General features: G+C 40.6%; 1 protein-coding gene across 7 annotated transcripts in view; it reads left to right on the top strand.

Moving 5' to 3' along the window:
- TMEM229B (transmembrane protein 229B) overlaps positions 1–14991 on the top strand; it is a 48231-nt gene extending 33240 nt beyond the window's left edge. For 4 of the 7 annotated variants that reach the window (XM_077485679.1, XM_077485682.1, XM_077485677.1 and 1 more), the window contains one exon: positions 14140–14991. In XM_077485679.1, the coding sequence (XP_077341805.1) occupies positions 14248–14712 (465 nt within the window). In that variant the 5' untranslated portion in view covers positions 14140–14247 and the 3' untranslated portion in view covers positions 14713–14991. Of the gene's footprint in view, positions 1–2740; positions 2765–6282; positions 6385–11296; positions 11445–14139 lie in introns of those variants that run through there. The other 3 variants (XM_077485684.1, XM_077485681.1, XM_077485683.1) reach the window with 3 other exon arrangements.
- The last annotated feature ends 324 nt before the right edge of the window (positions 14992–15315 follow it).

Below are 15315 nucleotides of genomic sequence, written 5' to 3'. Positions count from 1 at the left end.
TCCTTGTTCCTCTAAGCAGAATACCCATAGGTATTTATCTTTGTAGTGAGGATAGCTCCCACTAATCTGTGGGGTCTGTCAGTTAGTTAAATAGCTTATCTCAGCACCCTTAGATGAAAATTAATCTAGGCTTTTATACTTACGGTTGTTATATGTATATTTTTTTCACTTCAGAGAACTGGCATTTTTATGTATTTTGTCTTACGGGTTATTCTCTACATGGTCTTTTTTTTATGGTTGTTTGTATCTTTTTCTTGGATATGTCACTTTCTACTTGTATATGACATATGCAAAATTTTCAATAAAAACGAATTGTTAAAAAAAAAAACCTACATACCCAGACCAAATGCAGACAACAAAATCCGTCTGGACTGGAATGCCATTAAGGTTCATGTGCATGTAAAGCCAAGCATCCCAATACCTTTATCTATATATATAAACACAGAGGAGATAGATAGCACACCTGAACTTCAAATGTAGTAAACCCATATAGTCCTGCTATATACAAGAATAAGAACAAATGGTTGCAGCACTTAAAATGATTGAAATGACAACTCCAAGCCAAATCCCTACACATTTTCACCCTCTGGTCATTTTCGACCACCTAACTGCATTTGCCCACATTAGTCTGGAGTAATGCAGATGAAAGGTGTAGATGGTGAGAGATCTCCAAGGCATCTATCACCTCATTTGTGGAGGTGCCTGGGTTATTAGCCAACTGATCCTGTAATGTAGGGTTTCACAAACATCTTATCCCTTACTAACCTACCTTTAGTGGCAAGGCCCCCATCTCTTGTTTCAGTAAGTAAGCTTGCCCTACCTATAAGATTTGAGAACTGTCATTTTGGAGAGAAACACAATGGAACCAGTCATACAGAACTATCACTCAGTTTTATTGATTCTCACACAACCATTCACTCTCTAGCTAAAACAGCAAAACAAATACTTGAAGCAGACATATAAGAAATCCTTCCAATCTATGAAAAAAAAAGAATATCTTGATCAATGCCTTGGTTGCAGGCATTAAACACATATGAAAATCTAATGATAAGACAAGTTCTTTTGAGGTTGCACTTTTGGGGTTCGATGCTTGTCAGAGGAGATATACTGAGGCAGCAGACCTTTTCCATTTATTTTCTCTTGAGGTCCCCTTTCATTTTTTCCCTAAGAAAACATAAAGAGTATCTGAGAATTTCTGATTACATTTTTGTATATCTTCATAAAGCAACACATGATCACCTTAAAATTTTGAGTAAACCTTTTTAGAACATTCCCAAATGTATTCAATTATAAAATAAGTTGCCTCTTTGTTCTGAGAGATCTGAGTTATGATAGATGGTATCATGAATCTCCCCTTGGAAATCCATCACAACTAACATCTCTACTGGGCAGTCAATAAAAAAACACACTTTTCTTTTAGTAGGTCTCTTCCACTCCCTCAGAGGGCACTATTCAAAATACATAACATGTAGCAATGTAAATTCATACAGCCTTTGCGTTAACCTTAATAATTTTTTAAACTTCATCTTCAACTTTAGCCATAAGCTTTGATTCCTATTTTTCTGCTTATATCTGAATTAACATAAAGTCGACATTTCTAGTTTCCTTTGTTAATATGCTGTTTACTACTTCATACATTAACAGCAAGATTAATATGAATGAATGAATGAAATACTTGTATAGCGCACAATTCAAACTGAATCGCCTCTAGGTATAATTTACCACTATAATTATTATTAATTCATGGCATACAATAGGACGAAATCATAACACACATAAGACAATTCATCAAACTGAACTGAGTACTGTTCACCTTCTGAATTTAAGAAGACTTGATTCCTCACAAATGTAAACAGAATCAGTTGATCAAGATAGTCTCCCAATGGTTCACAACTTTCGGTCATTGGTCAAGGTGCTCTCCCTCTCTGTAGCTCCAGGCTTTTCTTCTTCTACTTTCCGTAGGGCTAAAAAAAGTCATCAGTACTGAGCAATGTCTTGCTGAAGACATGAACTGCCCACCAGGCAACAAGCATTCGGTCTGATTACTCAGCACTAGTTGTCAAACATACATGATAGTACAATGACCACTGTAGTAGCTATAGCATCAAAGGAAGCCCTCCTCAACCAAGCAAAGCCTCACCTGGTACCTTTATTACCACCATTCTAGGTCTCCAGTCCTTTAGACATCGATCTGCCTGAGGCAGAAGTGCAACCTTATTGAAAATGAACAATAGGAGGCTTATGATAGTCACAGAAGCTTGAGGGACATAATCATATTCCTAGAAAATAAACAGCTTTTAGCTCTATTAAATCATTATATTCTTACTTCTGACTGTAAAATTAGATGAAATACTGTTTTATCTACAAACACATTTTAATTAAAGGAGAAGTACAGCCAAAGTTCGTTGTGCACTCCTGTGCCCCGTTATCAGCAGACAGCAGGTTGAAGCTGGCTGTTGGCTGATGTCACAGAGCCGATCCAGTCTCAAGAAAGTTTGTGACCATATGGTTGGGATCCACCCACATGCCTTGACCGGCACCCAGCTCAGCCTCTCAGTGAGCTGCTCCCACCCTGTCCACAGCCCAATGCTCCAGTGAGTGCGGGGGGGGGGTTAAGAGCTGAGAGCCCATGACTAACAGTCACCAGCTCTCTGCTCAGGGAGCTCTGAGAACTGAGGGATCGGCTGTAATTTATCCCGCAGTTCTCAGTCTTAAAGCTGGCGGGGGACAAATGCAGCATCAGACCGATGCTACATCCATCTAGGTAAGTATGATTCCCCAGAAAAAAAAATCCCATACTTCTCTTTTAATTATGTTAGAAAACAAAACTTCCTTTGTTAACTTATGTTAACATAAAACTTTATTTTTCCTTTCAATAAAGGATAAGCATTCAATCCAAGGGTTAATATTTCCTTAAGATCAGGGCTTATATATCACTCGCTTAAAGTAACCTCTGGTGGACAGAGATAAGACCTAGTTTAGCTAAAATGCCCAGATAACCTGACTATATGCTTAGCGAGCAAACTAATGTTAAACACAATTTCTTAGTATGATGGAAATAAAACATTTAAAAGTTAATCCATACGATTCAAAAACATTGGCACCTCAAAAATCCAGTATACGTAATTAAATGGAGTTTAACCACTTAAGGACCAGGCCTCTTTTTCGGACTTGGTGTTTCCATGTTTAAAACAGTTTTTTTTGCTAGAAAATTACTTAGAACCCCCAAACATTTTATATTGTTTTTTTTCTAACACCCTAGAGAATAAAATGGCGGTCATTGAAATACTTTTTTTCACACCGTATTTGCGCAGCGGTCTTAGAAGCGCACTTTTTTTTGAAAAAATTCACTTTTTTGAATAAAAAAATAAGACAACAGTAAAATTAGCCCAATTTTTTTTTATACTGTGAAAGATAATGGTATGCCGAGTAAATTGATACCCAACATGTCACGCTTCAAAATTGCGCCCGCTCGTGGAATGGCGTCAAACTTTTAGCCTCAAAAATCTCCATAAGCGACATTTAAAAAATTCTACAGGTTGCATTTTTTGCGTTACAGAGGAGGTCTAGGGCTAGAATTATTGCTCTCGCTCTACCGATCGCGGCGATACCTCACATATGTGGTTTGACCACCGTTTTCATATGCGGGCGCTACTCACGTATGCGCTCGCTTCTGTGCGCAAGCTCGTCGTAACGGGGTGTTTTTAAAAAATTTTTTTTTTTTTTCTTATTTATTTTAATTTATTTTATTTATTTTTACACTTTTTAAAAAAATAAAATAAAATGGATCACTTTTATTCCTATTACAAGGAATGTAAACATCCCTTGTAATAGAAAAAAGCATGACAGGTCCTCTTAAATATGAGATCTGGGGTCAAAAGGTCCTCAGATCTCATATTTGGGCTAAAATGCAAAAAAAAAAAAAAAAAAAAAAAAATCTGACATTTAAAAAAAAAATATAGCTTTAAGAGGTATGGGTGGAAGTGACGTTTTGACGTCGCTTCCGCCCTCCTATGGTATAGAGACGAGTGGGGGCCATCTTAGCCTCACTTGTCTCTATGCCCAGCTGACGGAAGGACCCAATCGCCTCCGCCGCTACCGACGGCTCCGGTAAGCGGCGGAAGGTGCGGGAGGGCGGCGGGAGGGGGGTGGCACCTCTCCCGCCGCCGATAGCGGTGATCTCGCGGCGAATCCGCCGCGGAGACCACCGTTATCGTACAGCCGACCGCCGCCTGAAGAGATGGATATCTCGGTTGTGGCAGCAGCTGCTGCCGTTACCGAGATATCCCTCTTCAAAAAATGGACGTACATCGTCGTGCGGCGGTCGGCAAGTGGTTAAGATATGTCAAGGTTTTGAACATATAACTTCCCAAATAAGATAAAACGTCCAAGTTCTCATGTCATGTTATGTTCAGTGCAGCTTGATCTGTTCTTACCGACAGGAGAAAATCTCAAACGTAAAAGAATTCCTTTAGAAAAAATACACTTTTTGAGCAGTATATCCAGGGCTTTTTTTCAGGGGGAACTTGGTGGAACTCAGTTCCACCACCTCTGTCTATGACCCTTTGGTGCCTGCTCACCACAATCACTCGTAAACACAGAAGTCTGGCTTCTGTGTTTACAGGTGACAGCTGTGCACTCTGTATTTAATGCAATCCTGGTATTTAATGCCCCTTTAAGACCCCCCCTACTGTTTTTGTGAAATTTGACTGAACACACGCACTATTTAATGTGATTTGGAGGGTGTGTGTGTAGGGGGAAGGGTTTTGTGGGGCCGTGGTTAAGTTCCAGCACATATTGTTTGAGAAACAAAGCCCTGAGTATATATACAGTACATATACTTATGATATATATATATATATATATGTGTGTGTGTGTGTGTATATATATATATATATATATATATATATATATATATATATATATATATATGTATATATATATATATATATATGTATATGTATATATATATATATATATATACTTAGGTTACACGTATACACTCATCGGCCAATTTATTAGGTACACCTTGCTCGTATCGGGTTGGACCCCCTTTTGCCTTCAGAACTGTCTTACATCTTGTGACATAATGTCAACAAGGTATTGGAAACATTCCTCAGAGATTGTGTTTTATTGAATGAGATCTGGTGACTGTGGAGGCCATTGGAGTACAGTGATCTCATTGTCATGTTCAACAAAGCAGTGGTGAGATGATTTCATAACTGAGTAGAGCGACTTACAGTCGTTTTTATTTGAGAGTTTTTGAGCATTTTTGGAAGTGTATTACAAGCATTTTAGAATCATATTACAAGCATTTAACAGCTTCAGGTGTTTTTTTTTTTAGCCAATAGAAAGCACTAGGGGGAGGAAATAAGAGGTGGAGAGCTGCTGTTTGATCAGAAAACTTGCAACCACTCATAAAACGCTCAAGTAATCTGTTTTCATGCGTTTCTAGTGAAGTCTATGGGACCAAAAACATTTGTAATCTGCCAAAAAGAAGCTCATGTACTTTTCTGAGCAACAAACATTTTGCTTTAGATGACAGAATGCTCATATGTGTACAGGGGCCATTGAAATTAATAGGATTTGGCTGGTTGAGCGTTTTAGAGCTGCAAGCTTCAAGCTGAAAATCTCTCAGGTGTGAATGGGGCCTAATATATCACTTAGCCCACTGCAGACGTTTATATTTAAAAATCTTCCCGGGAATCCGCTGATCAATGACTTAATATCTGTAATTATTATTGTTGTTATTATTGCTAGCATTGCCTCAACACAGCACAGTAAAATATAACCTAATACCATTTTTAGCTATAAGGAGAAGTGCTTAAAGCCTAGTTCCACTGAAATGTCTTTTTTTTAAAGTCAGCAGCTACAAATACTGTAGCTGCTGACTTTTAAAATATGGACACTCTGTCCAGGGTGCCGATCTGTCCGTTGGCTCTCGGGTGGAGGCGCCTCCATCTTTGGTAAGGGAATTAGGACTGGTTCCCTACTACGCATGCGTGAGTCGCATGCTGTCTTCTGGTACCTGTGTGCCTCCCAGAAGACAGCGAGGGGGGGGGCGGAGGAGGGGCCAGACATGGCGTAGATCACCGCTGAGCCTGTGGGGATCTATGCCCGGAAGTGGGAGCTAACACCTGGATTATACAGGTATCTACTCCCCCTGAAAGGTGCCAAATGTGACACCGGAGGGGGGGAGGAATCCGACCGGGGAAGTTCCATTTTTGGGTGGAACTCCACTTTAAGCAAGGAATTTATCAGTCACTACATTCATTTTTGCATTCTCCTTATCTTACAAACTTACAAGAGGCAGTGTCATTTTTAGACAGTGATAGAGATCGCAACTCAGTACAGCCTATGGAGAAAAAAAGAGAAGAAAGACTAGTAAGTGAATTTGTCTCTCACTTTTACCCTAGAAATAACTACTCTCTCTGTCAGTGGAACTACATATACCAGCCTGGCACTCTGCTAACCTAATAAATCGCCAGGTCATTTAGCAATCAGCCAGTTTCTGTAAACGCATAATCACAGGAGTAATTTGAAAAATAGAGTTCCTTTCACACTTAAAACAGGTAACTAAAAATGCACGTTAGCTGGCCAAAACACAGGGAATTCTCAAAAACAACAACAGTTTCTACTATCTCTTCACATATGGCAATGTGTTAGTAAGTGTGTCTAACTTACCACGGAAGCAAACACTTACCACATCCAATTTGCACATTGTAAGAATGGGGTGATTAAACTCAAGCGGTAGGTGCATTTACAATGAGTTGCACCAGTCCAAAACTGTATTTTAGGGCATTGCAGCCCACTTTTATTTAAAAGCATTTTAGTACAGATTGCTCTTCCCACGCAGGGGTTTTCACTATTACTGCAAACACATAGCATTCAGCCTCTAGGCTCTCTTGTGGCAGCTTTACTGCTGTGAATACCTTTTCAGGGTCTTTTTGACCATGAAACACCTTTTGGTCTTCCTGACCATTAAACACATCCCAGGGTAATGCGCACACGCTATACTGCGCTTGTCCCTCCTACAGGTTCCTGGCTGCTCCTGTCCCACATGGACTGCCTCTCACGCTTGAGCCTTCCTCTACCCCAACCTGAGCGCCTTGGTGTATGGCAGCATTTCCCATGGCTCCCCTCAGGCACACGGACCTTCCTGACGATGGTGGGGCCCTGAGTTCTAACTATGGCTCTATTATGAAGCCAGCACACACCTGAGCCATCAGTGTGCTTTCTTCTCCAAAAATTTGGCGTAAACCACCATTTTTGGGAAATAGCCGTTAATGGAGAAGTTCATTTATTTTTTTTCAAAACCATACTTACCTAGGTGGATGCAGCATCGGTCCGATGCTGCATCTGTGCCCCGCTGGCTCTAAGACTGAGAACCGTGCAATCAAAGACCGCTGATTGCTCCATTCTCAGAGCTCCGTTCTCAGAGAACTGGTGACTATCAGTCACTGGCCCTCTGCTCTGGCCCCCCGAGCTCACTGGAGCACTGGGCTGTGGAAGGTTCGGGAGCAGCTGGCTCAGGCTCTCAGAGGCTCACTGAGAGACTGAGCCAGGTGCTGGTACAGGATTGTGGATGGAGCTTGATTTTATTGTGACGATCTTGCCCCAGCCTGGACCTGCTCTGTGACGTCAGTCACGGGTCATGGAAGTGCAGAAGGAACTGCACTCCTGTCATCCACAGGTGAAGTACAGCCAAATGAGCTTTGGCTGTACTTCTTCTTTAAGGCAATATACCTAAAACTTCTTGAGGCCGAAGCCTCGTAAAGCAACCCTAATGTTAGCTACTTCTCGGAGCCCACACATTCAAGAAGGTTAGTTTGACGTTAATCCAAACATAGACAGATAATAAACATAAAACAAACAACTACTCACAGAGGTTCTTGAATGGTGTATAGACTTGAGGTTCCACACCTGCCCTACCACAGAAGTCTCCAAACATAATAGTGATAAAATACTCACAGAGGCGCCTCTTATTCAAAGAGTTCAAGTTGTAAGGGAGGTCTGGAAGTTAAAGCTTCAATCAATCCAGCGGCACCGTTTTGTTTGGGGGGGCCAGCGAAATGACCAGCAGTAAGCAATGTCTGTGGACATTTTTAAATCAGATTTATTTGACACACGCTGTACACACATGTGGGGTCTACTTACAATCAAAGGCCACCAAAATGTATATGATTGTACGACCTTTTTAGAATCTTTACGCATCATTTATAAACGTCATTGGAAAGTTAAATGTTGCCCAAGTCAGATCTGTTCTCCTTGAGATAAGTCCCGAGGGCATGGGATCCCTTGAAATGGGGTCCCCCTAGTTGCTTGTAGGTTGTACGCAGTGCTAATTAAATTGTAATGGCTAATATGCAGAATTCTATATATGTAGAAATAGCTTTTTGAAACATAATAAGATGATGGCTGCAATTTCTACAAAATGAACAGTTAGGAGATTAAAATGACCACTTCAAGCCAAATCCATACACAATGTATATCACTATATATTGTTGATTTAGACAATGTTGCTTTACTGTATCAATTTGTAAAACTAATCTGCTATATTCTGTGCTTTATATTAGATTTACAATACCAGTTTGTATGACAGGCTGATTCGCTAATACCAAGTGAATGGAGAGCTAGTCAAATATTAATTTGACTTTTGGCCTAGGTGAGGGCCGTATAATTTGGTGCATGGCACTGACAGTGAGCAAGTTATCTTATCTCCTGCAAGGCTTGCAGATCGATGTCTATAAATCAGTAGGTAAGGAACACAATGGTAAAGCCAGGAACCAAGTCACTATTCGGGTTATAAACTGGTGTATTTACATTATGTTATCACAGTGGTGAAGAAGAGCGATCATTAAACAATAAAGAAACACAAGAAAAGCATTGTGGCCAAATTAAGCCTCACTTAGAACAGCTTCAGTTATGGTGGGGTTTGACCACCTTTTAGTGGAAATCAAAAGTAATGATCACAGTAGTTCAAGGAATTCAGCAGTCTAAAGAGGTTTTTTCTCTCTCCAAGGGCTACCAGCAGCAAGTAAAGCTGCTAACTTTCACCTAACGATCAGCAGTCTGCAGTACAGACTTTGAAATCTCATCTGACTTGTTCAAAACTTTATTGGAAAATTTACTGAAAATTTTCATAAAATATCTCAAATGAGGTACACTGTCACATTATAATAGTGTGAGGTAGGGATAGAGCCTGTGATGATGTTTTTTTTGCTGTTCCTGCCTTCCTGTGCTGGTGACAACCACATCCCACATTTCTTGTACAGGTGTCACATGGATAGGAGGTAAAGACAAATCTCCCCAGTAGGGTCACAGACAGAAAGCTTAACCCTTCCCCACTTTATTCAAAAAATACTGCCTGCAGTAAGGCCCCTTTAACACTGGGGCAGTTTTCAGCACCTGAAAACTGCCTCCCATGCCGCTTGTGTGTGAAAGCCTGAGTGCTTTCAAACTGGGGCGGTGCGCTTGCGGGACGTTAGGAAAAGTCCTGCAAGCAACATCTTTAGGGCAATTTGGAAGCACTGTATACAGAGCTCCCAAAATGCCGTTGCCCATTGCAATGAATGGGCAGCATTTCCAAACCTCCTCAAAAGCGCTTCCAAAGAGCTGCAACACAGGCATTTTTAACTTCTTCTTTGGGGTTAAAAGTCCCTTGCTAGCGGCCGAAAAGCACAACTTAATCAGCAGTAAAGTGCCGCTAAAGCGAGCGGCGTTTTACCGCTAATGCCTGTGCAGGCCCAGTGTGAAAGGGGTTTTAAGCTTTAAGGACACACAAAAAACACAAGAGACTGCAAAATGTCTCCAGGTATCAAAATTATTGTATTGCCAGCCAGATACAGTCGTAACCCTTACTTTCAACTTGTGGGACGTTACAAATGAAAAGTGAAAGGATCCCCAAAATGTCTTTCAAAAAGTTTGAGTAACCCTTGATTGTGACATATTTTTCAATGTCACAAATGGTAAAAATTTGTATTTATAAGTTAGTTTGATGTTAAAAACTATATTTAAGATACACCCCTCTGAATTCAGAGTTAGGTTGGGTTCACACTTGCTGCGGCCGGAGCACACAGCAGGGAGTCCGGTGCGTCCCTGTTCACTGATTCAGGTGCGAATCAGACCCAAATTTTATGCCTGAATTTGCACCTGATTTGGACCCTTTCCAAATGTGGACTGCGGCCGCCCTGGAGGTGTATGAACCGGCTCTATTGAGGTCACACTCTCCTGTCTTGCGAATTGGATGCAGGGAAACCCGCAACCAATTCACATAAGTGTGAACCCAGCCTCAAACCTGCCAAGCCCCATAACTATGCTAAAGTCAAAAAGCAATGAAGAAATTGGACACACCACAAAATCCTTCTCTATGCTCAGAGATGGTCATACTAGGTCCCATAAATATGCTATAGTTGCCACAGTTGGACGAATTGCTCCTGCACCACATACATTTTTTAGTGTAAGGTCAGACTAAGCAAACTTTAACCATTTTAATGTGATGTGGCTTCATGGTCGTGCCAGATGCGGATACCGCCTGAGGTAGCCACTTTTGTTATCACTGCCTGCAACCAATGACGATATACCGCCTGGTAGCTGAACACACACATGGACATGCATGATATGTACATTCCAGCCTCAGTCCGCCCCAAACCATGCCACCTTGAGTTCCGCCCAAGGCAGCCACCTTATTTAGTCTTATAGGTGGCACAGCCATGTGTGCCTTATGCATCATGGATGTTTTATGTCCATGTCTGGCTCCACCCCAGGAATAAAACAGTGTAGTGGTCACTAAATAGTTCTATGATCACATAAAAGACACAAAGATCCCCATATAAATGTTCACACAACCTATAGATCTTTGAAGTGATTCCCAGTATCATCGAATGGATGCAATTCATATTATACTACAATCCTTCTCAATTTATGGGTATCCAGTTAACTGCTGATGTACAGAAGATCAAAGATATAGAGCAGAGGTCTCCAAACTATGGCCCTCCAGTTGTTCAGGAACTACAATTCCCAGAGTTTTGCAATGTCTCATGGGATGTGTAGATCCACAGCAGCTGGAAGAGTGGATGGAATGGTTCTACCAACTGCCACTTCATCATATGCATTATTATCAGGTGCCACTAAAGGCCCGTACACATGATACGAAAATCATGTCCGACGAACAATCTGCCGATTTTCGGATCGTTAGTACGGTTCTTTCGACAGCAGATACAGTTTTTTCGTCAGACAAAAGCTGGATGTGCAGTCTATAAAATTTTTGTTGTACATGAACTCAACATCTTATTTTCCTTTAATTAGTATGCTTTTCCTACGAAAAAAAACAAAGAAGCAAGACTACGCATGCTCAGAAACGGAAGAATACATACAAAACTATTCAACGCATTACGTCACTTCAGTTCTCAAGTTGTATTCTGTTGTAGGAGAATTCTTGTATTGTGAGTAACCTCTTCACTTTCGACATGAGACTAGCATGCCACAAAAAATAGATGAACAGTTGTCCAAAAATCTGATTGTGTGTACGAGGCTTTACTCTAAGCCCCATACACAAGAAAATAAACATAAAATAAACTTTTCCTGAGATAAATATGTAGGCTGTCATTCATTGCTGGTCTTCTTTTGAAAATGTCAGATGTCTAGTTAGCTCAGACTTAAAGTCTTTTTCAGACACTGGCTTGGCCAGTGACCCAAAAAGCATTAACACAGACAGAAGGAGGTCAGCAATGTCAGCCTAATTATTTCTCTCAGTAAAAGGTTTTCCTTTTTTTTCTGTAAAAGCTAAAACCAAAAGGAGGAGGCCAGACTAAATTCATAAATGAGTCCAAAACAACTTTGTGATTTGCATGCCATCCAACATGTTTCAGGGACAAAACACGTCCCCTCCCTTCATAGGGAGTCAGTAATGTGTGTGGTTGTTTAGATGGATTCAGTGGAGCAAATACTCTTAAAATCCTAAAACTGTTGCTTGTTACAGAGCTGTCATAGTATGTGAGACTACCATATTAAATGCTAGAGCTGCCAACTCACAGGAGACTTTTCATGGTAAAATAGACTTTCATATTAGACAGTGATACATATTAGAAGTCCTCCACTCCCTACTCACTCCTGGACACTTCTGTGCTTAGTGGTGCAGGCTGTGCTCTCTCTCCCACTCATCCTTCCTACTAGCACAGCTCCTGTGTGTCTGTGAACACTACTGACTGCTTGTTAATACAGGAGCACTGCACTGGCAGTAAGGAGGAGGGGGAGCAAGAACACAGCCCACACCGCCTGCCAGCTTACTTCTTGCTGCTCCCAGCCTTGGGCTGACAGGAGTGTCATTGTCATTATTACTGTCAGCCTTGTAACTGAAGGAAGGCACTCCCATCCCTACAGTAGACCATTGCGCCCATGGCAGCCTTCCTTCTCGCCCACCCCTTGTCCTGGCCCTGGTTACAAGTGACAGTCATGCTATGGACTGCTTTCAATTTACAGAAGATGCAAAGGGATACATCCAAGATGCGCTAGGACTTCAATGCTCATTAATACAGAGTAGTAAAAGGGAAAAATAAAGTCATTTGTAGGGTTTAAAGAGGAAGTAAACCCTGATGGGTTTTACTTCCTCTTTTGCTCCCTGTATAGCCTGCAAATTAAAAGCATAATGGGCTAGTATGCATCGCATACTAGCCCATTATGTGACACTTACCTGCAAAATAATCCAGCGATGTCCCCTGTGTAGGCAGCGTCCATTTTCAAGCCCCTCTTCCTTTCGGACCGCGGACTCCGGCTCTGTGAATCGCCAGAGCCACGTGACGTCACTCCCGCACATGCGCACAGTAACAGCACACGCTACGGAAGAAATGGCACAGAGTTTTGTTTCTTCCCCGCGCATGCGCCGTTCACTTTATCGGTGGACTACAAGTGAAATATCTCCTAAACAGCACACGTTTAGGAGATATTTCCACTACCTATAGGTAAGCCTTATTCTAGGTGTACCTATAGGTAGAAGTCCCAAAAAAGGCTAAATGGCTCTGGTGTGGCAGCTTACATGCAAAAAGAACTACTCCCAAGTGAGTACCCAGTAACATTGCTCAGAGCTTAAACTAACACAAGAATCACCACACCAACTGCAGTAAAATGGCTCATACTGATATGTTGCATCTGTTTTACTGGCATAACAATTAATCAAACAATAATGCACAGACATCTATAGGTAACTCTTGTGAAGGGTCGGGTGTATGGCTTCACATTGGTACTGTACAAAACCCAACAATAAAGAGAAAAATAGAACACCAAGAAGTAGATTCTAAAGCAAGATTTACCGAAATCCCATATTGTCAAAAGAGTTACACCAATGTTTGAGAGCATGCTGGCCCTCTTTTTCAAGGTGGCACAGTACTCTCAAAACGTTTGTGTACATTTATTGCTGGTATGGGACTTCAGTAAATCCTACTTCCCAGTGTGTGGGCTTTCTTTTCATTGTTGGGTTTTACTGGCATAATTCTGCCCCACCTGATTCTTTTGCAAGCAGTAAGTTAAGGATTTCTCTGACATCCTCTTCCCTGAGTCCATTCAAACAGCTGGCATTACTAAAACCCTGATGATGAAGAACAGTGTATGCATTGGCAGTATTGCTAATCATTAAAGCTATTTTGGACTCCTTTATGAATGTTGTGTGGCACACCTTCTGTTGGTTCAAGCTCCAAGTTACAGAAGATTGCTATAGACTGTTAGCAAGTAATAGTAGACTTTTGAGGAGCACATTGACAGTACTGCTTGAGAAGCCTGTTTCAATCACTACTGTTCTTAACTGAAATAGGCAATGTTGGCAGTGTATGTCTATGCCCTCTCATCCTTTCACTAACTAGAGGCAACTTTATTCGTTTTTGGTGCTCTGAAAATGGCAGTCAGATAGCAACTGCACGCCTGAGCACTCTTCGATGTCCATGGACTTCCCTAAAATGATTGAAAGTGTAATAACTGTGTATTTGAAAATATTACTCCACACAATAACACATGTATTTTAGATATCTGCTCTCAGATTTTCTTAAAACATTTACATATTTCCCCATTTTTGTAAAATAAAATAAAAAATCTCCTTTATATTTACCGGTTTATAAAAATTGCATTATTTATGTGTAGTGGTTCTTTCAGTCCACACAGGTGCTCCTCCAGCCTTGGATCATCTATGGTCAACAAAACATCCTCTCAAAAATTATTTGATAGTGTTGTCAAGATTTCACAGACTACCACCCCATCAAGATGCAGAAATCCAGGTCACTTAGCGGGATCATCCGATGGTACATTTATGCCATCCATGGGCTTCTGTGTGAAATACTGTTTACATCAACCTGGGACATTTTCACCATAAAAAGCTGGAAACTGGTAGGAGTCAGCAGCATCTGGGCCATTTTCATATATGGGACAGCCATTTTTATAATTGAAAAGATGTCTTTTTACCTGCAGAGAAGATGTCCCCTCATTTTTCGATGTCTTGTATATACCCTGTGGACATACACATGGGAATTCTCCACAGGCTATGTGCTGAGGACTTTCGATGCATGTCCTTGGGACTATTCTCATTTCCCTGGAAACATCATGGGTCTTATCACACTTGAATATGCAGTACCCTGGTACTTTGGCTGTATGATAGCAGAACAGGTGGTCATCAAATACACACTCAGGTTACACTTGCTCCAAGTTGGAAACCAAGGAAAATGCAAATGAACTCTAAATTTTTAAACCCTAGAAGTTTGCCTTGCAACGAAAAGAAAAAAAAAACATATCACATATAATTCCAGTAAAAATACATAATTCTTGAGTGTAAATAATGTTATAAAGAATGCATAAGAAAATGTGACCTGACACACCAATAATGGCAAGCCTCCATTCCTATTCCCTAAGTAATAAATACAAAAAACAAGCAAGGAAAAGTGGAACTTTGAATGAGGCTTATCATAGGCAAATGATGATACATGGAATATAATAAACAGAATTCATAAGATTTATTTTCACAATCATGTTAAACATACCATATTTATAAAAAAACAATTGAATCAATCTACAATAAATTAGTGGTCATATTGACTTGCACATAAAATATATAAGCTCATAACATATGGTACAAATATTCAATAAACATGATTGGTAAATCGATTAAAAACACTTTTTGAAAATCATCATATAAGCAAAATTGTCAGGAGTTTTATGGCAGGTTAGTACGAAAAAATGGAATTAACAATTAGTACCCTCTAAGGAAGAAAAAAAACAATGGATTGCAACATTACTGATACTTACAGGTCAACTCCCCAGCTCAGCTCAGGTTCTGAA

This window comes from Lithobates pipiens, unplaced genomic scaffold (assembly GCF_037356315.1).
Source record: "Lithobates pipiens isolate NorthernLeopardFrog02 unplaced genomic scaffold, aLitPip1_a1.2 Scaffold_18, whole genome shotgun sequence".
Classification (NCBI taxonomy): domain Eukaryota; kingdom Metazoa; phylum Chordata; class Amphibia; order Anura; family Ranidae; genus Lithobates; species Lithobates pipiens.
This window is presented reverse-complemented; position numbering and strand designations above follow the sequence as displayed.